The following is a 25,430-nucleotide window of genomic DNA, read 5'->3' on the forward strand; positions in this document are numbered from 1 at the left end:
TCAACCAAGAAAATCCTGGAACTGATCAATGAATTTAGTAAAGTCTCAGGATACAAAACCAATACACAGAAATCAGAGGCATTCATATATGCCAACAACAATCTAATTGGGAACCAAATCAAACACTCAATTCCCTTCACAATAGCAACTAAGAAATTAAAGTACCTAGGAATATACTTAACCAAGGAGGTAAAAGACCTCTACAGGGAGAACTATGAAACACTGAGGAAGGAAATAGCAGAGGATGTAAACAGATGGAAATCCATACCATGCTCGTGGATCGGCAGACTCAACATCATTAAAATGTCTATACTACCCAAACTGATCTACAGATTCAATGCAATACCTATTAAAATGCCATCAGCATTCTTCACAGATATAGAAAAAATAATTTTATGCTTCGTATGGAACCAAGGAAGACCCCGAATATAAAGAGCAATTCTAGGCAACAAAAACAAAATGGGAGGCATTAATATGCCAGATATCAAACTATACTACAAAGCTGTAGTAATTAAATCAATATGGTATTGGCACAAAAATAGGAATATTGACCAGTGGAACAGATCTGAGAATCCTGATATAAAACCATCCTCATATAGCCATCTAATCTTGGACAAAGCAGACAAAAATATACACTGGGGAAAAGAATCCCTTTTCAATAAATGGTGCTGGGAAAACTGGATAGCCACCTGTAGAAGGCTAAAATAGGACCCACACCTTTCACCTCTCACAAAAACCAACTCACGCTGGATAACAGACTTAAACCTAAGGTATGAAACTTTTAGAACTCTAGAGGAAAAAGTTGGAAACACTCTCCTAGACATCGGCCTGGGCAAAGAGTTTATGAAGAAGTCCCCAAAGGCAGTCACAGCAGCAACAAAAATAAATAAATGGGACATGATCAAACTACAAAGCTTCTGCACAGCCAACGAAATAGTCATGAAAGTAAACAGACAACCTACAGAATGGGAGAAAATTTTTGCATCCTATGCATCCGATAAGGGACTGATAACTAGAATATACTTAGAACTCACGAAAATCAGGAAGAAAAAATCAAATAACCCCATTAAAAAGTGGGCAAAAGAGTTGAACAGAAACTTTTCTAAAGAAGACAGAAGAATGGCCAACAAACATATGAAAAAATGCTCAACATCTCTAATCATCAGGGAAATGCAAATCAAAACCACAATGAGATATCACTTAACCCCAGTGAGAATGGCCTTTATCAAAAAATCTCCAAACAATAAATGCTGGCGTGGTTGTGGAGAGAGAGGAACACTGCTGGTGGGACTGCAAACTAGTTCAACCTCTGTGGAAAGCAATATGGAGATACCTTAAAGCGATACAAGTGAATCTACCATTTGATCCAGCAATCCCATTGCTGGGCATCTACCCAAAAGATCCAATGACACTCTACAAAAAAGACACCTGCACTCGAATGTTTATAGCACCACAATTCATAATTGCAAGGCTGTGGAAACAGCCCAAGTGTCCATCAATCCAAGAATGGATTAATAAAATGTGGTATATGTATACCATGGAGTACTATTCGGCTCTAAGAAACAATGGTGACATAGCACATCTTATATTTTCCTGGTTAGAGCTGGAACCCATACTACTAAGTGAAGTATCCCAAGAATGGAAAAACAAGCACCAGATATATTCTCCAGCAAATTGGTATTAACTGAACAGCACCTAAGTGGTCACATAGGTACTACAGTAATAGGGTATTGGGCAGGGGGGAGGAGGGCAGGTATATACATACATAATGAATGAGATGTGCACCATCTGGGGGATGGTCATGATGGAGACTCAGACTTGTGGGGGGAGGGGGGAAATGGGCAGTTATTGAAACCTTAAGATCTGTACCCCCATAATATGCCGAAATAAAATAAATAAATAAATAAAAAAATTAAAGGACAAACTCACTCTTACATACAACTAGAAAAAAAAAAAAGAGAGAAGGCATGACTCAGTAGGCAAAGGTTTAAGACAGTGTTTTATTTTCATAATGAATTAATCTCCATGAAGGGCATTTTTCACACTGGTAAATACACTTTAAATGACTCAAGAACTTTAGATCCCATCTCCTAAATAAGACTATCAGTTCCTTAACGGCAAGGAATACAATAGTATCCTTATTTACGTTCCTTTCAGCATATACCTCATAGAAGTAGCACAAAAAGCTAACTTAAATTCCAGGCTAGATCCACAGCCTCGGCGCCACTCAATGGGTATAGTAACATGAACAATGTAAAGTTCTAGTTGGTTTGTGGAATCGACCACAGGACATGACCAGATCTCCCAGGGACAAAGTAAACAAAAAAGCCAGTGTTAGTTTTGTCCCACGACAGAGTGAGCCTGAGAATCTGACCCAGCCTGGGCCCTACTGGTTTGAACCTGATGGGTTAAGATTCCAGGGTAAGAATGTCTGACAGTCCTTCTGCAGTCCCCACACCTGTGCCTCTCTGTGAAACCTACTCAACAGCAGAGAGAGTGTGGAGCTGGAAATTCGAGTTCTGCCTCTTCAACTGCCAATGTTATGTTTCACACAACTGGTTAGTAAGGAATATATAGCATGCATTTTTAATCCAATCATTTGCAAATTAATAAGGAAAGTAATATACCAACATAATATTTAGCTGTACAAGATGAAAATCTTAAGAATTTGTACATGTATCATATGGAACATTTTTATTCCTAATTTATACTTTGTAAGATATTTGACAATGTACAAAGAATACCCAGTTCCAGGTGGTGATGGTTTTGTGTTATTTATTTACAAAATTTCACCACATAATAGGCACTACCTTTTAAAAAAAAATCAGCATTGGTCCTATAAAGGCCACTAGGATAAATTCTTAAGCCTACAAAAGACACCTTAGTGCCACTGCTCCCAGGCTTATTTTATTAACTAAAATCTGACTCCAAAGCCCACATATGATTTCTAGTTCCAGTTATACACAGTCATTCTGAAGTACAACAATCTAACTGGAGTCAGAGGACAGCGGAGGACCCAAGCAGTCCTATGAACCTCTCTGAGAGGTGTATGTGAGCCTATTGGTCATATCCTTCCAGCTATAGCGCCCTTTATTTGTAATGGGACCGCCAGGTCTTACCATTATGCTAAAACATGGTTGCTCTGGGGAAAAAAAGGCTTTCTTTAAACCAGCTAGATGGGTCAGGAGGGTAAGTAAAAAATGGCTATTGGTAGTGAAAAATAGTCTCATTTCTTCGAACTTTTTCCTTTTCCTTTTCTGGACTCCTTATCTTTTTCTGGTTTTGAAGTCTTTGAAGATTTTGTCTTTTTCTGTTGAAGGGGGGGAAGAATGCACAAAATAGTTAGTAACTATATTTATGAATAAATGAAATAAGTTCATCTCTATAATCTAATCTTTATCTGCAACTAAATTTAACCACTTTGATACGGCGCTCACTGGCCGCGAAACCTTGCCCACAGCCGGCACTCATAGTCCACACGATAGTCTGTGCTGTGCATTGACAACGGATCCGTTTTGCTCTTGTGTGATGAGGAAAGCTTGTAAGCACTGAAAGCTTGTTTTACTTTACAGGCAGCTTTACTTGTAATGTAAATCAGAATAGGTAACATATACATATATGTTTTCATTACGTTATTTTTAAGTGCTCACAATTTTATTTTGATAAATGAAAAATTAGAAAAGTCATATCACGGCTGTGGGCTAAAGTCGATGCTTGGCTGTGCGCGTTCATCTGTGGCTGCTGACTATAGTCGACGCTCATACCGAAGTGGTTAAAAAGAAGAAAGGTTGCAAACATCTAAATCTTGGACTATCGCTACCTCTGGAGAGCTAGCTTTCAAGCAACAACTGGGCTAGTTACAGGCTTTAAAAGTCAGCAGTAAAAAATGAAAAGCTATCTAAAACTAAGATATGTTGCCCATGAAAGGCAATTTCTTTGAGGTAAAACATAGGTATATTTAAGAAAGACAAAATAAGCAACAGATAATTTACAAATAGGATAATGTTTACATGAAGAATTTCCTTTCAGTTTTAGATGAGATATCTAAACACAGTCATTTTGTGAAGGGGAAGAAAAGGAAAGGGAGACCACCTCTCATGTCTTGGTCCCACGAGAGCTGCGCTGGAGAAGCCATGTGCCCACCCTGCACACAGAGCGGCGACCGAGGGCGAGCAGCACGCACGGCGAGAGAGGAGGACACGACTAAGCTCCTCTGCCTCAGCTTGTCGTGGACAGTGGGCCGATACCAAACTATAATATTTTTAGTCTTTCCCAGCAAAAGACAAGGATGTTTTGCATTGAGAAACTTCTATAGGCAATTCAATGACTACAGCAAAGCGCAAATGACAGAAGGGAGAAATGGTTTTGTTAAAAAGTTTTTCTTAGGCTGGACGCGGTGGCTCACGCCTGTAATCCTAGCTCTCTGGGAGGCTGAGGCGGGCGGATTGCTCGAGGTCAGGAGTTCGAAACCAGCCTGAGCAAGAGCGAGACCCCGTCTCTACTATAAATAGAAAGAAATTAATTGGCCAACTGATATATATATATAAAATTAGCCGGACATGGTGGCGCATGCCTGTAGTCCCAGCTACTCGGGAGGCTGAGGCAGAAGGATTGCTTGAGCCCAGGAGTTTGAGGTTGCTGTGAGCTAGGCTGATGCCACGGCACTCACTCTAGCCTGGGCAACAAAGCGAGACTCTGTCGCAAAAAAAAAAAATGTTTTTCTTGAGTATGCTGTGGAAATGTGTCTGTGGATAAGAAAGCATATACCAATGGCCAAATAAATAAAAATGTTACTTTTTCTAACAGAACATACGACCATCAATATGACGGGCCTATTTTCTGGCTATTTGCCCTTCCACTGCTATAAGAAGCTGTTGATAAAAATGAAATCTTTACCTGTTCCTCCACCTTCAACCATGATAAGTGAAAAACATTATTTTCAACTAACTCTGCTACTTACTAAATAAGCCCTATTATTCTCAAGGCAAGTTATATACAAGAAAAGATCATTCAGTTCTCCTGTCTGTGCCTTAAATACTACCTTGACCATGGCATCAGTCTCTATAGCGTCTTGGTCTTTCTCGTCAGACTGAGAGTCATCCTCATTTAGCTCTGCACCGTACTCAGCGTCCAGCCACAGGCCTGCGCTGTGTCTCGATGTCTTTACTGCTTGAAGTGGGTACGGAGTGAGGCGGGCCTCCTTGTTATAAGCTCTCGTGAAGGCTGCTTTCACCTATGTGAAAGGGATAGAGGACGTCTTAAAAATCCAAGTGCCAAACAATTCTTTTCAACTTCGCAAGCATAAAGGCTTTAAGAGACCCTGGGGAGCCTCTTGAAACTATCTGTACAATGTTTATGCATATACATATAAATAGAAGTATATGGACTTTTCTGTGGAGAAGTTCCATATTTTTCATGACATTTTTAATAGAGCCCATGACTCAGAAAAGACTAAGAATCAGTATTTGGGAGCTTTAGGCAAACAAAATCACTTCTAGTTATCATTTCTATCTATTTAGTGCTCCCCATATTTCTAACAAAATAATAAGCAAAGTTAAGTATTAAGTTAGTCTTTAATTACAACAAAACACATAAATTACCTTTACCACAATAATAATAGTTACTTCAAAATACTAAGTAACATGAAAAGTCTTAACTTTAAGCTTCTAAACATAATTCCAGAATTAGTCCATGAATTCTAACAAATAGATGTCTGCTGTGAGAATTTATTGGTAACCATTAAGTTAGGTCAAAATTCTAGAGAGGGCGAACCACAGAGAACGTGTCTTCTAAAGCAGTATCCCACAGACAGGCACAAGAGTGGGGTGTTAGATATTACATATTCATATTATATCACTTTAGTGTTTTCATGCTCATTACAAAAAGGAAAGAGGAGATATGTTATTACAAAGAAGAGATATGTAATTACAGATTGAGTAGATGGAGAAAAAGAAAAATTATAAAAATCCTCAGCCAGTAAACACATCTTTATTCACATAATCCATCACCACCACCACATCTCACTTTTAATTCCCCAGGTTCATCCCCCTACTACTGTATAAGGAATATGTTTATATTTGTTCTTCAGATTTCACTTTTTGACTTTCCACTGAGCATGGAGCGAAGGTAAAAACATAACCTGCAAAGTCGAACTCAGAAGTCTGCTCTTACTGCTGTGCTCAGCTGGTGCCTTTGGGCAGCATAGGCCATAGGGAAAGCCACAAGCCTTTAAGGGAGGAAGAAAGTTAACCTTTTTTTAAAGCATCTAAAACATCTCTGAAGTCTCCTAGTACAAGCCTGGTGATTACCAAGTGACAGAGAACAAGTAGGTTACACAATTTACCTTGGGATCCAGCTTTGAAAAGGGACTAGGTTTGCCTCCCCAGCTGCTAATTTCCATGATATTCTCAAAGTCTTCTTTCATCAAATAATATGTGTCCATAAGTGCAACAACATCCTGTACTCCTTCTACCCCTTGTGAGGTCAAGGGCTGCACAAGTGCATCCCTTATGTGTGACAAATAATCCATGTTTACAGTCCTTTTGCTGGCGTAAGTTCTGAAACCAAGAGACATACCTGTCATCAGTGGCGAACTAGCACCAACTCATACTGTGCATATCAACACCGAGTTAATCAGGCAGAGTTCGACCCAATTTTAATAATGCTCAGTGGGTTGCCTACTGCTTCACAGCCAGCGGTGTATGGACAGTCCACACCACACCCCCAGGGGAATAGATGCACATCAATGCGCTCAGAGGGAATTTTCCACTTACCTGGATCAGTGACTGAAAAAACCAATGTGAGTTCCACCGTACTCTTAAGGCCCCGGCAATAGCAGTGTTTCTCTATGTTCACATGAATTGTAGCCATAAAGATTACTTGTCCAAGTTCCAAATATTGAAAGCATCAGTAAAAGGCAATGAAATGTCCTGCCTCAAGTGCTACTGCCACTTCTTACTTGAGTGTGTGTAACCCTTTTGGTCTCTGATGGTAACATACAAAATTACATGAATGCTTCCCCTCACATCCCCTAATAGTGTTGCTCTGACATCTTCAGTTCTAGGGCAGAGTTTTCCCCATATCTAAGAAAACTGCAGAGAATGTTCCTGTAGAATCAAAAAGTGATCCACACTGCCCAGTGAAATACTTAGGGAGCCATCTCTGATCTGCTGAGAACTAGAATGTTACTTTTTCTCTCTTAAATGTTGTCACTTCTTAAAGACAGAAAATCTTGCAACTGAACAAAACATTATTTCAAATGCCACCATCCTAAATTTTTCCAACCTAGCTGAGTCCTTCAAACCAAGATATTATATGTATACATATTTTAAACAAGAAACCTCGGCCAGGCACAGTGGCTCACGCCTGTAATCCTAGCACTCTGGGAGGCTGAGGTGGGCAGATCGCTCAAGGTCAGGAGTTCGAAACCACCCTAAGCAAGAGCGAGACCCCCATCTCTACTAAAAAAAAAGAAAAAAAAAGGAAAGTAGCTGGACAGCTAAAAAATATATATATAAAAAAATTAGCCGGGCATGGTGGCACATGCCTGTAGTCCCAGCTACCTGGGAGGCTGAGGCAGGAGGATTGCTTGGGCCCAGGAGTTTGAGGTTGCTGTGAGCTAGGCTGACGCCACAGCACTGTAGCCAGGGCAACAGTCTCAAAAAAAAGAAAGAAACCTCAAAAGCTGTTGGTATCAGAACCCACATTAGAATCAGAAAAGAAATGGTTCTTTATAAATTACCTATGGGTCCTGCTCCTGTCTTCACGTAACTGAATGTCTGAACTCTAAGAAGCCACATAGTTCTTCTGGTCAGAAGTCTAGAACTTTGCCCCCGTAACTGTTTTATTACCTAGACAAAGAATTTTTAAAAAGTCTATTTTAATTTCACCCATTTCCTCGAGATTTGGTCTTCCATAATCAAGCACACTAATACTTGAGGAGAAGTAGTATAAATCCCTACGCCACAGTACCCAAGAAAATCATGGAACCATTTCTAAAATTATTCTCTTGTAATTTGTTATAATATTGTCATCTCCTAGTAGAATCACAGAACATTAAACCTAGAAAAGTCTAAAGGTGCCATCTAACATACCTAGATCAAGGGTTTGTAACAACCTCAGGAATCTGTAATTCCCCTAAAATTACATTATTTGTGTACTTGTACATTTTGGGGAGAATAAAGATTAAAGCTTTCAGATTCTCAAAATAATTTATGACCCCCCCAAAAGAACTAATAATAATATAATAATTATTATTATATTATTATTATTAAGAACTAATAATAAAATTACATGTCCATTTTTTTTAAATGAAGCAAAACTGAGGCCTATAAAAGTTCAGTGGGTTGATCAGAGTTAAAAAGTAGGAAGCTCTTCACTTAGTTAAAAAATCATGAAATTCACCATAAAAGTCCTTGTTGATAATAATGTCCTGTATATGGTTAAAAAATATTAACTGAGCAATTGTATGTGCTAGATAAGTAAGCATCATTTCCTAAGCCCAGAAATACATGGTCTAATGGGGGAAGGAGGACAGACATACAATAGGACAGCCCTAAAACAACATGCAAGTGCAGGGCTCAAAATCGACCAGGAATAGAATGGGAGCATCCAAGAGGGATGCCCTAGGGCAGAGGGACGCATGGCCTTTAAAAATGGTGGGCAGGGAGCAGAGCTGAGGGGCAGGCACTCAGCCCGACCAACGAGAAGACGAGGGTAATGCAGCCTTTTCCAATCTCCAGAGGCCACCCACTCCTTGGCTAGTGGTCCCTTTCCCCAACCTCCAAGGCAGGTAAGTAGTATCTTGAACTCTCTGACTCTGACACTGCTGCCTCCCTTTCATAAAGACCCTTGTGATGACACTGGGCCCACCCAGATAATCCAGGATGATCTCCCCAGTTCAAGATGACAATAAATTTGTGTAGCTTTGCCAGGGGTCCCCAAACTACGGCCCGCCAAGGACATTTATCCGGCCTGCGGGGTGTTTTTGCCGCCGCTGCCTGTCCTGCTTTAGCAGCCGACTCATCTCGGGCCCACAGTGCGCATGTGTGGAATGTGCCCGCACTCTCCAACGGCCCTGCAACCGTCTGAGGGGCAGTGAACTGGCCACTGTTTAAAAAGTTTGAGGACCCCTGGTTAAGCCATTATGTTTGTGATAATTCGTTATAGCAGCTACAGAAAACTAATATATGGGTAGGCAAAAAACACTAAGCCATATGCTAGGAAGGAGGGACTTAGTGGGAAGTCGAATTTTACAGGAACAGAGGAGAGGCACTTGCTCAGTTCAGCTCTAACCAAAAGTTAAGGGTGGATCTGAGGATCAAATATTAACATTTTCTCCAGGGACTAGAAAGGGAATTAAGATTACTCAAGTAGTTCTTCATGGCTAAAAATGAATCCCTAAAGTTCACTTAATATTTGTGTGCATGCACATTTTCCAAGTTTCTGAACTTTAACCAAATTGTACAAAATACTAATATTTTTAACACATTGACTGCCACACTAGAAAAAATTTTTTTTCCTTGGGGCCACAGTATTTTATTATAAAAATAGGATAAAAACTTTGAAAATAAAACAATCCTTCCTAATTTAATGAAAAATTAATTTTTTATTGTTTTCTGCACATGAGTTATATGCAATTAAATTATCAATATTAATCATAACAGTAAGAACATCAAGTAGGATTTTCACGAACCACCTGCAGGGTTTTGCCTAGGGGGCCATCCATCATGTAACATGTATGCTACAGCACAGCAGCATGAGCTGCCTGTGTACTATACGGCTCCCAAGGTAAAGAGACGTGTGAATTACAGATGCTTCATGAGGCCCTGGGCTCAAAACTAGCGTGAATTAAGTACAACTCACATGGCAGTTAATGTATTAAACTTCCCTAAACTTCTCTAAGCACATTAACTGTCAATTACTTGAGTGGCCTCCTCCTGTTACATCCTAAACTGTGTTCCTCTTCCCAAATGAGTGGGTCAATTAACACTAAAATAGGTAAAAAAAAAAAAACTAGTTCATTTCTTTAAATAGCTCAATTTTTTCCTATTAATTATTCTGAAGCTGAGAAGTTATTCCTACAAGTAATAGGCATAGTCACAATAACCATAAATAATAGCACTACCCCAGATTTATATAGTCTTTAAAATTTATCTTAAAATTATGGTATCTACCAGCTGGCTTTACTCTCCCCAAAGCATCTTTCAAGCAACTGTTATAGTGATCACAGATGATACAACTCAGGCCCATAAAATATAATGAACTTATCCAGGATCATTTATCTAGTGAGCAATAAGATCAAAACTAAAACATAAATCTTTTGACTCCTGCTATCCCTATCAGATAAAAGCTGAATATAGCACACCAATAAAATACCAGAAATGGAATAATGCCACCTACTTGAGACTCATATGCAATGCCAAGTCCTGAACAATACGGTCATGTTTGCCTGTAGATGAGTGCTTCCCCAGCCAGCTCGGGAAGGTGGGGAACTGGGTCATGTACCCCCTCATCAACTCTCCAGGAAGAACACTGGCATAAATGGCCTGAAAAAAAAAAAAAGCAATTGCAGTCCAGAATTTATACTCAGTACAAAGTTACTTCCTTAGCAGCTGGTGACTTCCCAACAGTCTACAGAGAATGAAGAACACTGTCCTAGGTGCCTACTTACAGGGCAGCCAGGCCCTTTCCCTGCCTCTGATCTGTTGGTATGGGAAACTTCTCCCAGAGAAGACAACAGACTGCAGGACACACCTGGGTCCAAAACATGTCATGGCCCTCAGAGAGATCTTGCCAACTCAGCCTCCTCAAACAACTGACCTCAACACACCACTGATCTCATGGATGCCAATGTCACAGCAGAAAATTAGCTTAACAGGAATCAGATGGTCTTCAACATAAGTGACTGACAGCACAGGTAGATTAAAGCATGGAAAGTCTAATAATTAGAAAATCAATTAAACTGGTACTTGAGAAAAAAATGTATCCTTAGATGGATGTCTTCTATGTCTAGGGTTTTTCCTTTTTAAAGGCTGGTATCATATTCTGCATAAATTTTATATCCTGCTTTATTCTAATAAATATTCTCTCATAACCATTTTTTCCATATTACATAATCTTTATAAATAATTTCAAAGGCTACATAATATTTCATCAAGAGGATTTATGACAATCATTCTCCTGTTCCCGGACATGGAGATTTTCTCTAATTTTTGAGACTATTAGACTTATTTAGACTTATATTAGACTATATTTAGACTTACAATAGACTTCTCTAATTTTTTTGCTATCAGAACTAATGCTTTAGGGATTTTTTTTTTTTTTTTTTTTTTTTGAGACAGTCTCTCACTCTGTTGCCCCAGCTAGAGTGCCATGGTGTCAGCCTAGCTCACAGCAACCTCAAACTCCTGGGCTCAAGCGATCCTCCTGCCTCAGCCTCCCCAATAGCTGGGACTACAGGCCTGCACCACCATGCCTGGCTAGTCTTTTATATATATAAGCTGTCCAGTTAATTTATATATATATATAATTTATATATATAAGCTGTCCAGTTAATTTCTTTCTATTTTTTTTGGTAAAGACGGGGACTCACTCTTGCTCAGGCTGGTCTCGAACTCCTGAGCTCAAATGATCCACCGGCCTCGGCCTCCCAGAGTGCTAGGATTACAGGCATGAGGGGAATATTTTTATATATTAAGCTTTTCCTGTGTTTAAAATTATTTCTTCAGGATAAAGTCTCAAGGCACGATTATTTTAACTTATCTCAATGGTCCTGAAAAAGGTACAATTAAGTAAAGAAAAATAAAAACTTTTAAACATAAGAGAAAGGATTCCAGAATGAGTTTTTGGTTTCTGTTTTCAAGCAATGTGTGGGTAGAATTAAGAGAAGGGAAGGGCAGGCATCCTGGAAGCCCCTTGCTTCTAGAACTCAGGCCAACAATTCCGTGTAAATATACAAATAACACTCTTAATGTGAATGTTTGCCAAACTCTGTTTTAAAGTTAAAGCTATCAATACCTAAATATAGCTCACAATATAACGCGCTCTCTCTGGCAAGGCAGAAAATCAGAACTCACGTATCAGAAAGACGCCACTGAGCTGCCTGCCATGGCTGCACTTTTTCAAGGAGGAGCTACTTAGTGACCACCTGGGAGAGCTAAGCATCATCCCCTCCCCCCAAAAAAGGATTCTTAAAGTAAAACAGAGCAAATCAATCTTTTGATTCACATCTTACTTACAAACCAAAATCTAACCTTCCTATTTCCATGTGTCCATTTACATAAAAACATTTTGAAACACCGAAAATAAGGCCAGATTAAGATATAGACAATGGGGACCATAAAGTATTTTAATCTGTTAATAGATTATATTTCTGCCATAAGAGCCATACTATTTACCTGGTATTTCAAGTGATCACAGGCACTAGAAGTTATATATTTTGCTCTCTTTAACTAAACCAAAGTCTGTACTTTAATTACCTGTGTGGGCAGAAGACTCCAGTTTTGCTTACTCCGGATCTGACTGTCCACTAAGTCACCATCACATATGCTATCTGCTGCTCGGCTTAAAAGCATCAAGTGCTTTTTCATGTCACCCCTGCAGGAAAGAACCAGTCTGGATTACACTGCTCTCCACACACCAGGTCCCTCCCTCCTAGATATCTGGCCTCCGCAGTGCTGGAAGGGTACCAGTCCTACCCCTTACTAGCTCTGAACACTCACCCTGCAGCTACAGGCTTCACATGTAGGTAGTTCTCCTGGACAAAGAGGGGTGCTATTGAATAATCATGAAAAAAGAGATCTGACTTGTCCATAAGTGACATATGAGCAGTCTCCTCTCCAGTTGCAAACACTTTCCGGGCAACATCAAATGGGCCCTAAAAAGAGAGAAGGACACATATGTTAGAATGGACAAAATCCAAAACACTGACAGCACCAAAAGTAGGTGTAGATGTGGAATAACAGGAACTCTCATTCATTGCTGGTGGGAATGCAAAATGGTATAGACACTTTGGGAATGCGAAATGGTACACTTTGGAAGACAGTTAAGCAGTTTCTTACAAAATTAAACATACTCTTACTACATGATTCAGCAATTACATTCCTTGGTATTTACCAAAATGAACTGAAAACTATGCCTACCCAAAAAGCTCCAAACAGATGTTTATAGCAGCTTTATTTATAATTGCAAAAAGTCAGAAGCAACCAAGATGTGCTTCAGCAGGTGAATGGACAAATAAACTATGGTACATCCAGACAATGTAATGTTATTCAACAACTAAAAGAAATGAGCTATCAGGTCATAAAAAGACATGGAGGAACCTTAATTGCATATGACTAAGCGAAAGAAGCCAATCTGAAAAGGCTACATACTGATGATTCCAATTATGTGACATCTGGAAAAGGCAAAACTATGGAGACAATAAAATGATCAGTAGTTGCCAGGGATTAAGAGGGAGAGAGGGATGAACAGGTGGAGCACAGAGGATTTTTAGGGCAGTGATACTACTCTGCATGATACATACACGGCACTGTTCATTTGTCAAAAGTCATCAAAGGCACAACACCAAGAATAAACCCTAATATAAACTATGGACTCTGGGAGATAATGGTGTGTCAGTGCAGGTTTGTTGACTGCAACAAATGTCCCACTGTGGTGCTGGCTTTTGACAGTAAGAGAGGTAGTGCATGGTTGGGGGGAGAGGGGGAGGTGGATAAACGGGAACTGTCTGTACCTTCCATTCAATTTTGCTATGAACCTAAAACTGCTCTAAAAAATAAAGTACATTATTTTTTTTTAAAAGGGGCTTAATCATTCCTCTAATAATAAATTCTGACTAGTGACTAGGTAAAATGGAACACAGAGGTAATTGACATAGACCTCTAATTTTGGAGAGATTATTAAACTAAACCATCTGAAACATTATTCTGAAGAGTACAAAACCATTCAAAACATGAAGCCATATGTAAGAAACTCCAGAAAAGCCATTTATAACCAAAGCATGAGTATAAATTAAAACCTATCCCTTTGTCAAAATGCATAATTCACGCATTGACATGTATGGGGAGAAATCCATTTGAAATAAAAACAGTTTTAGCACCTGTCTATAGCTCTTATCATAAACATCCATGTGTTCTACACGTGTATCAAGGAACTATAATAACTATTTCTATTAAGCTAATACCTACAAAACAAGAATTGTTTTGGCTTGAGAAAGTAACAGAAATGGAAATTTATTTTACCAGTTTGATATCCTTTTTGGCCCTATGAGAATCAGCCTTGGCCTGGTCATAGGTTAATGCCTTATTTCCTGCACACCACATACTGAGATTGTGTAAAACCTAAAAGAATCACAAATAAGACAATGTCAAGATGGGAAAATACTACTTCTCCCCCTCCCTGGAAGCTTGAAGGCATCAATTCAAAAGAATCAACAACTATCATATAGTAGATATTTATTTTACCTGTCTAATATCTTGATTGGCTCCCAAAATTATTTCATTCATAGCTGGAGGGGGAATCTTCAAACCCTCTTTAAATGCAATAGACATCATAGCACCCTGAAATTGACAAGAGGAGGAATCTTCAATGATTTTTAAAAAACTAATATAATCATATATTTTAAAAATATTTAGCAGATACTTTAAAAAACAGACCCTTAAATAAATAGGATAGTGTAATGGGAAAAAAAATTTCAATCATCATACCTTAATCTGTTCAACCCGAGGTCTTTGAAAACGAAGATCAAAACAATAATGAACCAAAGAACGAATCTTGGGATGATTTCTATCATTGCACATACAAATAATGGGAATTCTGGTATGTTTTATCAGGCCAATTAATTCCTGAAAGGCAAATTTGCAACACAAAAATAATTATTTAAAAAATAACAAATACCACACAATTTATTTTAGCTTTTAAAAACTTCCTCAGGCCAGGCGCAGTGGCTCACGCCTATAATCCTAGCACTCTGGGAGGCCGAGCCAGGCGGATTGCTTGAGGTCAGGAGTTTGAAACCAGCCTGAGCAAGAGCAAGACCCCGTCTCTACCATAAATAGGAAAAAATTAATTGGCCAACTAATATATATAGAAAAAATCAGCTGGGCATGGTGGCACATGCCTGTAGTCCCAGCTACTCGGGAGGCTGAGGCAGCAGGATCACTTGAACCCAGGAGTTTGAGGTTGCTGTGAGCTAGGCTGACCCACGGCACTCACTCTAGCCTGGGCAACAAAGCGAGACTCTGTCTCCAAAAAAAAAATAAATAAAAAAACTTCCTCGGCTACAGAACACTTGAGATGCTACTAAAAAAATAAAAACAAAACTTCCTCAGCAACATGCCTTAATTGTGTAAATATCAGAGCATGATAATGTCTTAAAAATCTAAAAATCCACAGTAAAACTGCAAAAATAAGGCACTTTCATTACCTGAATTCCTCCCCTGTCCTCATTGCCTGCCATGCCGTCCACCTCATCCATGATGAGAGCATGCTTTGTACTTCTGGAACAGGCTGCTCCGTCTAGCCCAGGCGGAGGGTCAAGAGATGGGACAAAAACAAAATGACAATTGTTCAAAACCTGCTTTATATTAAATTATATAACACATAGAAATTATATAGAAACTCTCCCTGCCGCTCCTTCCCTGGCACGCCCAGTCTCCCTCCCCTGAGGCGGACAGCAGCCTCTTGTCTACCCTTTAAGGGATGCTCTGTATGTATTAAATAAAAACATGTGCGCACAAAGATACGCACCTTGGTTTTGTCATTTAATATATTTTGGTGATTTGTTCTTTATCTGTATATATATATATAACAATTCATTTTTTAAGGCAATTCAATATTCCATTTTATACATGTCATAATTTACTTAATCACTGTTAATGAAATTAGGATGCTTCGAAGTTTTTGCTATTATAAGTCATGCTATACAATATCCTTTCATATCTCTATATGTGTCATTTTGCACATACATGAGCATAAGAGCTAAATTCCAGGAATTGAAACTTCTGAGTTAAAAGCTATATTTAATTTAACTGTGAGAGACACCGCCAGACTGCTCTCCAGGGTCATACCAACTTCCACTCTAACCAGCCATGTGTTAAGAGTAACATTTCCTGAGCAACTTCTTTTGATCAAAGATTTTCTACCACTGAAAGTGCCAAGAATTCAGGTGACAATGCAACACACCCTAGACTCTGAATAGCCACTGTGCAGCCCTTAATTTGGGCATCGTGCTTTCCCCATGAACTCTGGCCACGCGGGGCCATTAGCCACAACCTGAAACAGTGCAGTGGGCACTCTCAACCGTGGCTCCTCTCATCTTCCACTACCTTTGCCTGAGATGACCTCTTCTACCTCCGAACAGTTCTCTTTCTCACTGAGGCCTTTCAAACAAATACCCCTTTATCTCAATGTCCCAAATGCAATTATTTCTTCATCTACAGGCCTTTATCCACCTCACTCATCACACTATATTACAGTCATTTATTTTGTTTTCCTCTTTACAAGATTCACCTGTGAATCCTCTAAAAATCATATGCAGATTACATAAATATGTGCATGTACACATTTTTATTACATTCTCAGAAACCTCTAAGACCTAAAAAAGGGTACGTATTGCCCCTTAAGAGTTATGTCAGAGGCTTTCTTTTTCTCGTTAGTCCAGGGGGTTAGCAGGGTGCTTGGCATATAGTAGCGTTCAATACTGGTTACTAAACATTGAAATGAACTTCTTTTTCTTACATAACAACAAAAACAGTTCAGAAAGCCACATACTTGAATAAAAGGCTTTGATGCTGGTATTATCCAGTGATTCAGCAACAAATGCCTTCAAACTGTTCTTACTCCTAGTATCACTTGCATTCAGTTCCACGTAGGTGTATCCCAATTCCTAATTAAAATATTGGAAGTCATTACCATCACAAGTTCATTTACCTTCCCCACAAAAAAGGCCAGTTAAGAGAGAAAGAGGGCCCTCATTCCCTCTTCCTGATTTCTAAGAAGGAAAAAAAAACAACAAAAGAGAGTACAAAAATCACATTAAAGAATCATAGGTAAAAATATAAAGCATAACAACAGACAATGAGATTAACTATAATATACCTCACAATATTAAAAATTTTTTAATTTTTAGACTATCATATACATGCATACAACACACACAAATAAACACACAAGTCTGGTCTTAAAACTTCAGCTGGCAAATGACTAATCTAGAAGAATATATTTGAACAAGCAATTTTACTAAGTTTACTTCCAAACGTCCTAAAAAGAATTAAATATAATCATCCCAAGAATTCAGTATTAGATATAGAATTAATCTATTATAAGATACCAAAAAGTAATTCTCTTTAAGATAAATTACAAAGTTAAATCATTGTCAAGTTATCCCCAATAAACAATTTTCCTCTCAAATCATGAAAGTTCAAGTTATTTTGATTCACTTCTCAAAACTGATAAATAAAATGCTTAATTCAATTCCCAAAAACCTAACGTCAATAATACAGAGAGAAGAGTCATGTTCACAATTTTAGAGACTAGGAAAAAATATATATTTTTTGCTTTTTCTTTAATGCTTATAAATACAGTAAAAAACAAAAAATTTATATTCAAATGTTATGTACTGGTCTGATTTGGTCCAGTGCTTAGGAAAATCAAGTCCTTTCATTGTCTGGAGATCCAGCAGCGACAGAGACAAGAACGAAGGCGCTATGACAGTGATGACAAGTAGAATCCTGATTCGAACAAGCTGAGCTTAAACTGGGCCAACAGCCTCTCTTCTCCAAGCCTTTTCCATTTGTCGCATGTGGATAACAGTACATAGATTTAGTGCACAGAATTCAGTACACAGAATTATTACAAGGGTAATTATAAGATATCTGTACCTTTCAGGATCTGTAACACATATTTGTATTATCTATAAGATACTGTACCCAAGTACTTAGCATACTGCCTGGCTCATGGGTAAATATTACCTATTATTATAATTATCAATACTAGAAAAGGATGAAAATTACAAATATCACCAGAACCAAAGCAAATTCTAAAAGTTTGATTCTAGAAAAATATACATCATAGGTTTATATACATACATCACAGACACATTCACACATATACATTTATTTCTCACACAAGACCACTCCGAGGTTATCTTCCCAAGCACGCTACAACAGAGGACCTACCTGACACACCAGAGAAGCTGTGGTGGTTTTGCCAACACCCGGAGGGCCTGAGAGTAGCGCCGCTTTAAAACTAGAGCCATCATCTTTGCCGGCAAATTTACCAAACTTTGCTGCTAGGAAAAAAGAGGTTCCAGAGTGTTAACCTGCATCACCTAAAAGAAATTCAGGAATGGCAGGAATAGTTGTGCATAAACTTCACATAGAGAGCAGTCCTCCAATCTGACTCTAAATTTGCAGAATTAAATTTGCAGAATATTTTCTATAAAATATTAAAGTTTCCGGAGCATTTACTGAAATTCTACTCCCTACCTTAGCTCTACCCAAAATAAGAAACTAAAACTAATTCACTTTAAAACTCTGCATTTGAAACAATAGTATTATGAGTTTCCTTTCCTACAAATCCACATGCTAGGAGCACGATGCCTGAACTCTGATCCTAACTCCTAATGCCACCTCTTGCCAGCTGGGAGCACTTTAGAAGTGACTTAACCCTCTGTGCCTATCTCCTCAATAGTAAAGTCGCTGGTAGGGATGTTGTGAGGATAGAAGTGCTGAACACAGAGCCTGACATGCCTCAACAAATGTTAACAAGTATAATCAGCTACATGATCACAAAAAGAAATACGAATTTGAAGATGCTGTGTCTGTAACTATCTTGCACCACTCAACCCTAGAATACTCTTTTTCCCTTCACTACCTGGGCACATGGCACATAAATCATGCTCAATACATACTCAATAACTCAGAGAGATATGGTTAAACCTCTTGCCAAGAGAAAACTGAAGCCTTAAAAAAGTCTTTTCCAAGCCTGGGCAACACAGTAAGATCCATCTCCATAAAAAATTTAAAAGTAGCCAGGCGTGGTGGCACAGGCCCATAGCCCCAACTACTTGGGAGGCTGAGGCGGGAGGATCACAGGAGCCCAGGAATTCAAGGCTGCAGTGAACTGTGATGATGCCGCTGCATGCCAGTTGAGACAACACAGTGAGACCCTGTCTCTTAAAAAAAAAAAAAAAAAAAAAAAAAAAAAAAAAACATTCTTTTTTCATTTAAACAGTCTTCTCTAGGTACATGAAACACTTGCTCTCCACCCCCACCCCCACCCCTTGCATTTTAAGGTAGATTTTAGGTGGTTTCAGAAAGAGGAAAAAATGTAAATTTTAAAATTTAAATTTAACCTGTATCATTGCAATTTTATTATCTAACTATTATAAATAAACTGGCATCATAGGCAAGGTCTAGCAACCACCTACATATTAATAACCCAGTTATCACTGTGGGGATTCACCATGATGCTCACTAAATTTTGCCTTTATTTGTTCCACACTATCCCCCAGGGCCGCAGTTGAAGCTTAAGAAAACACTAACATTTGAGATCTGAAACCTCAGTTCCAAAAATATATATTATGGCATTTCAGTTTCCATGACAAATACATAGCAAACAAGCACAGAAATTACAGAAGCACAAGCCCATCAGGGCTATAGAAAGCAGATAGCACAAGCTACAAGGATGTTAGGCTGACTGCTCTGAGCACACGCCTCAGTCTTTCCTGACACCTTTCCCTGCAGTGCCCAAGGCACTCCCAGTGGTCTTGCTCTCACATGTCTTCAGACCTTGAGATGTGTTCTCTTTCCCACCCAACTCCAGCCCACTTCACCCAGCCACCTCCGACCTGGTTTCCATCCTTCCTCCCAGGATAGGCGCACACATCCCCACTCATGACCACATACGCCACCCCCGCAGCTCCCACTCCCTACCCTAGGGCAGAGCAGCACATTTTAATGGCTGGTTCAGATATATCTCCCCACTGCCTGTGAGCTCTGAAAGGGACTGCGTTTTGCTCACCACACCACCAGGGTCTGGTATAGCACCTGGGCTCAGACCAAGCTCTTAATAAATGCTTGCTGATGAAGAATGAACTAACCATTAGACTTGCACATATATGTTCAACTGAGCAATTACATGTTGAAAGGACACACACACACCAAAATAAGTGAGGTTATAAAATTACCATGCTTTTTATCTTCTGAAGAACTCTCATGCCAGTTTCGGAGCCAGCGTAGCAGTTTGTTGGCACAGCTCTGGTCTCCTTGTTGTCCAATAATGGTCTTGAGCGAGGTTGGCTTATATTTATCCACCCAGAGCAAATTTTCCACTCTGTTTTCACTGCGGCCATCAGCCAAATTCCTGGCCTTGCTGTCACCATTTACCTCCTCAGCCAACTGATCCTTAAAGTCTATGCCTCTCCTAAATACACTTGTTTCCTTGTGTATTGACTTTATGGAACTGTCCCTTTTAGGCGTCAGCTTGCTCTTTTTAGATTCTGATTCCTTTTTAGCTGGACTAATTTTTCTTTTTCCTTGGTCATTTTTTTGAGGTGTTTTCTCCAACTTGGACTTTTCTTTCTTCATCTTAAAAAGTGGTAAAATGAGGGAAAAAGAAACCTGATGAGACATACAGAATTTCTATCCTGCTACCCATACTACAGAGAGCAGCCTGAGATAGCCAAGCGAGCCACTAAACCTGGGTCAGCCTTTTTACAATGGATCCTGCTGTTTACGGAAATCATCTCCTTTAAAACTCTAAAAATTAACCACACACACCAAAAAGCACCCAAATGCAATTTTTAAGTGAGAGTATATTGGTTTTCTTAAAGTAATAAGTATTCCAATTTTACTTTTAAAAAATGGAGGAAATAGGCCGGGCGCAGCAGCTTACGCCTGTAATCCTAGCACTCTGGGAGGCCAAGGCGGAAGGATCGCTCAAGGTCAGGAGTTTGAAACCAGCCTGAGCAAGAGTGAGACCCCGTCTCTACTAAAAATAGAAAGAAATTAACTGGCCAACTAAAAATATATATAGAAAAAATTAGCCGGGCATGGTGGCACATGCCTGTGACCCCAGCTACTCAGGAGGCTAAGACAGGAGGATCATCTGAGCTCACAGAAGTTTGAGGTTGCTGTGAGCTAGGCAAACGCCACGACACTCTAGCCCGGACGACAAAATTAGACTCTGTCTCAAAAAAAGAAAAAATGGAGGGAATGGTTACGAGATTTTTATTTCAAAGCTTCCTGGTTAATTAAAAGTTAATGCCTTGGCTGGGTGTGGTGGTTCACATCTGTAATCCTAGCACTCTGGGAGGCCAAGACGGGAGTATTGCTCAAGGTCAGGAGTTCAAGACCAGCCTGAGAAAGAACGAGACCCCATTTCTACTAAAAATAGAAAGAAATTAGCTAAACAACTAAAAATATATATAGAAAAAATTAGCTGGGCTTGGTGGTGCATGCCTGTAGTCCCAGCTATCCAGGAGGCTGAGGCAGCAGGAATGCTTGAGCCCAGGAGTTTGAGGTTGCTATGAGCTAGGCTGATGCCACAGCACCCTAGCCTGGGCAAGAGAGTAAGACTCTGTCTCAAAAAAAACAAAAAGAATTAATGCTTCCACAAAAACTTGTATACATAGGTTCACAGCAGTTATACTGCTTGAAATATAGATTGAAATAACCAAAATGTCCATCACCTGAAGAATGGCTAAACAAAATGGGGTATAGCTAGACAATAGAATATTATTCACCCATAACAAAGACTGAGGTACTGATACATGCTACAACATAGGTGAACCTTGAAACCATTATGCTAAGTCAAAGAAACCAGACACAAAAGGATGCCAAAAAATGTCCCAAATAGGCAAATCCATAGAGACATAAGTAAATGCAGGGGGTGGGTATGATGATGAGTGACTGCTAATGGGTATAGAGTTTCTTTTGGGGGTGATGAAAACGTTCTGGCATTAGATAGTGGTGATGAATTCATTCTTGTTAATACACTAAAAACCACTGACTTATACACTTTAAAAGGGTAAATTTGATGGTATATAAATATCTAAATTTTTTAAGAAGATAGTGCCTCTTTACCATTGGATGCTAAAATTAGTGGATGAATGTTTGAGGAGAAACAGGGTATTAAAATAGTCTTAACGTATCTCCCCAAGATAGTTACCAACTGCAAAAGGAAAACAGTCACATTACCAGTAGAAACCCAGTAGACATCATCTTAACCAAATAATCTAGGTTATCATCACCAATAATAAAACATATTGACATCATGTACAATTTATATGATGCACTGAGAAGGATAGACTATCACTTCTGTGGTGTTCTTGCCAAAAATGTATAACCTCAATCTAATCATCAAAGACCATCACAGAACCAAATAGAGACATTCTACAAAACTGATTGGTACTCATGAAGAATATCAAGGTCATAGAAGACAAGGAAAGACTGAACAACTGACATGGATTGGAACAGACAAAGAAGACACAACAACTAAATGCAGTGTGGGATCCTAGAACAGAAAAAGACAACAGGAAAATGTGAAATTCAAATAGTATGTGTCGTTTGGTTAATCATATGGTGGTGTTGTTAATTTCCTGGTTTTTATAACTATGCTACGGTATGTAATCCAAATGAATCCCTAAGATTTCTCTAACCGGAATAAACTGAGTGGGCCATACTGCCAACTGTGTGACAGAGCTGGGAACACTAATTTGGGATGTTGGCACTCCTGTGCCCTGCATGTAAAAAACGCTGTTACAGAGTAAAAGGAGGCTAACAGTAGGAGAAACAGAAAGACAGAAACCGAAAGGGTCCACAAAGTACTGTAGTCTCTGGATCCAGCAGTTCTCAGATCAGATCCACCTTGCCCATAGTTTAGTTACATGAGCCTACATTTTTCCCTTTTTGCTAAAGCTAATGTAGGACAAGTTTCTGTCACAACTGAAAAAATCCTGCTATAGTCCTAATTGAAATGAATTTATCATGCTGATACCTGTTAACATATCCTTCAAGGAACTCTTAAACAGTAACTTTTACATGAAGTCAACATAAGAATACAGAAAATAGGCCGGGCTTGGTAGCTCATGCCTATGATCCCAGTACTTTGGGAGGCCAAGGCGGGAGAACTGATTGAGGCCAGGAGTTAAAAGACCAGCCTGAGTAACATAAGGAGACACCGTCTCTACAGAAAAACAGAAAATTAGCTGGGTATGGTGGCATGCCCCTGTAGTCCCAGCTACTTGGAAAGCTGAAGCGGGAGGATCACTTGAGCCCAGAAGTTTGGGGTTGCTGTGAGCTACTATAATTACGCCACTGCACTCTAGACTGGGCAACTGAATTGAGACCCTATCTCAAGGGGGGAAAAAAAGATATGGAGAATAAGGAAAGTTTAATAAGTAAATATGTTATATGTAATACACTGTCCTCTTTCTTTATATTCCTTTGCAAAATGTAAGGAAATACACCAAAGACATCCTGAAGCAGAGTCCTTCAGCTCAAAGGGAAATAAGGTAGTTTGTGGTAAAAAGGGAGGTTAATCTTTCAGCCAACTGGCCTATATCCACCCAAGATAAGTCTCTATGAAATAGAAAAGTTGCTCTACACCAATTTAAATAAATCAAGTTCTTCTTCTTCTTCTTTTTTTTTTAACAGACAGGGTTTTTGCTCTGTCACCCAGGCTGGAGTACAGTGGTACAATCATAGCTCACTGCAACCTCAAACTCCTGGGCTCAAGCCTCCCAAGTAACTAGTACTATAGGTGCATGCCACCATACCCAGCTAATTTTTGTTTTGTTTTGTCAATCGCCTATTTATCTTTTTTTCATTTTAGTGTATTATGGGGGTACAAGTGTTAAGGTTACATATATTGCCCATGCCCCTCTCCCCCCTTGAGTAAGAGCTTCAAGCGTGTCCATCCCCCAAACATTGCACATCTTACTTGTTGTGGTTGTATACACCCATCCCTTCCTCCCCCCCTCCCAACACTCAATAAATGTTACTCCTATATGTCCACTTAGGTGTTAATCCATTAATACCAATTTGCTGGTGAGTACATGGTGCTTGTTTTTCCATTCTTGAGATACTTCACTTAGTAGAATGGGTTCCAGCTGTATCCAGGAATATACAAGAGGTGCTATATCACCATTGTTTCTTAAAGCTGAGTAGTATTCCATGGTATACATATACCACATTTTATTAATCCACTCATGAATTGATGGGCACCTGGGTTGTTTCCACAGTAATTATTAAAAATTTTTATAGAGATGGGGTCTGGCTTGTTGCCCAGGCTGGTCTTGAACTCTTGGCCTCGAGCAATCCTCCTCCCTTGGCTTCCCAAAGTGCTAGGATTATAGATATGAGCCACCATTTCTGGACTAAATCAAGTGCATTTTATACAAACCTCAGCTTCAACTGCTATTTCATACTTGGACTTCTTGCCTGGCATAGTTCGAATCAGATTCAATAGGCCATCTTCATCGATAATTTTTGTCCCCAATGCTGCTGCCTGTTGATTAAAAATGCAAATCATCAAAACTGCATTCTAACAATTCCTTTCTATTAAAAAAATGATTCTAGGGCCTATTAGTATAGTAGGTTAAAAAAAACCCCACATTTTAAATAAGATAGCACTGAAATAAAAAAAATAAAAAAACCCAAACATTCATTGAAAAGCACCATTCAAAAGAAGAAAATAAAAGATACACTCCCTAAGAGCAGTGAAGTGTCACATTACTATTTTTGTGGATTGCTATACCTTTCCTCCGCTAGAAATGGGCAAAGCCACTAGGCCTTAAGTATAGCTCTTCACACCCTCTCCCATGTTTGCCTCATATAGCAGACATTTCCCACACCTTCTTCCCTTCTAACAGAACTCCAATGTGTCCATCTAAAAGTGATGGGTTGTGACTGGTCGAAGGCAATCAGAAAGTCCTGATCCTCCCTCAACCTCCCTTGCAGCTCTGAATGGCCATGTGACAGCTCTGGCCAATGAAACTTCAGTAGAATTCTACAAGAGGTGTTTCTAGGAGAACTCTAGTCAGGTCAGTCACAGCTATTATGACATCTTGCCCCTGTATCCTATTTTCTGCCTTGAATGAGGACTTAAATGCCTAGAGTGGCAGCTACCTTGTAGCCAAAGGCAACATGCAAAAGGACAAAAGCTAACACAATAAGGATAACAGAGGTAAAGGATGGAGAGCTAGCCGAGGTCCATTATTGAGCTGATGAACCATCCCCAGCAACTGCCTATCTCTGGAATTCTTATTAGATGAAGAAAATAAGCAGGTATTTATTTAAATCACTCTTAGCCAGGTATTCTGTTACTTGGAACTAAACATAATCCTAACCAACAGATGTCTGACTCTTAAGAGCTTCCAACAAAAAAACTTAAGTATACAGTGGCATATATAGGAATACTTAGGA

The 25,430-nt window shown here is 39.2% G+C and overlaps 1 protein-coding gene across 4 annotated transcripts in view; it reads right to left on the reverse strand.

Annotated features, from left to right (window-relative positions):
• Positions 1 to 1,981: 1,981 nt before the first annotated feature.
• Positions 1,982 to 25,430, reverse strand: part of RFC1 (replication factor C subunit 1) — an 82,596-nt gene continuing 59,147 nt past the window's right edge. For 2 of the 4 annotated variants that reach the window (XM_076001190.1, XM_020282241.2), the window contains 14 exons: positions 24,409 to 24,513; positions 20,192 to 20,591; positions 18,180 to 18,289; positions 16,774 to 16,888; positions 15,428 to 15,519; positions 14,709 to 14,846; positions 14,466 to 14,561; positions 14,244 to 14,342; positions 12,723 to 12,877; positions 12,480 to 12,597; positions 10,402 to 10,547; positions 6,344 to 6,557; positions 5,042 to 5,233; positions 1,982 to 3,310 (listed from right to left, as the gene is read on the reverse strand). In XM_076001190.1, coding sequence (XP_075857305.1) covers positions 3,227 to 3,310; positions 5,042 to 5,233; positions 6,344 to 6,557; positions 10,402 to 10,547; positions 12,480 to 12,597; positions 12,723 to 12,877; positions 14,244 to 14,342; positions 14,466 to 14,561; positions 14,709 to 14,846; positions 15,428 to 15,519; positions 16,774 to 16,888; positions 18,180 to 18,289; positions 20,192 to 20,591; positions 24,409 to 24,513 — 2,064 coding nt within the window. In that variant the 3' untranslated portion in view covers positions 1,982 to 3,226. Of the gene's footprint in view, positions 3,311 to 5,041; positions 5,234 to 6,343; positions 6,558 to 10,401; positions 10,548 to 12,479; positions 12,598 to 12,722; positions 12,878 to 14,243; positions 14,343 to 14,465; positions 14,562 to 14,708; positions 14,847 to 15,427; positions 15,520 to 16,773; positions 16,889 to 18,179; positions 18,293 to 20,191; positions 20,592 to 24,408; positions 24,514 to 25,430 lie in introns of all 4 variants that reach the window. The other 2 variants (XM_076001189.1, XM_012753909.3) reach the window with 1 other exon arrangement.

Source organism: Microcebus murinus, chromosome 3, assembly GCF_040939455.1.
Source record: "Microcebus murinus isolate Inina chromosome 3, M.murinus_Inina_mat1.0, whole genome shotgun sequence".
In the NCBI taxonomy this organism is placed as follows: domain Eukaryota; kingdom Metazoa; phylum Chordata; class Mammalia; order Primates; family Cheirogaleidae; genus Microcebus; species Microcebus murinus.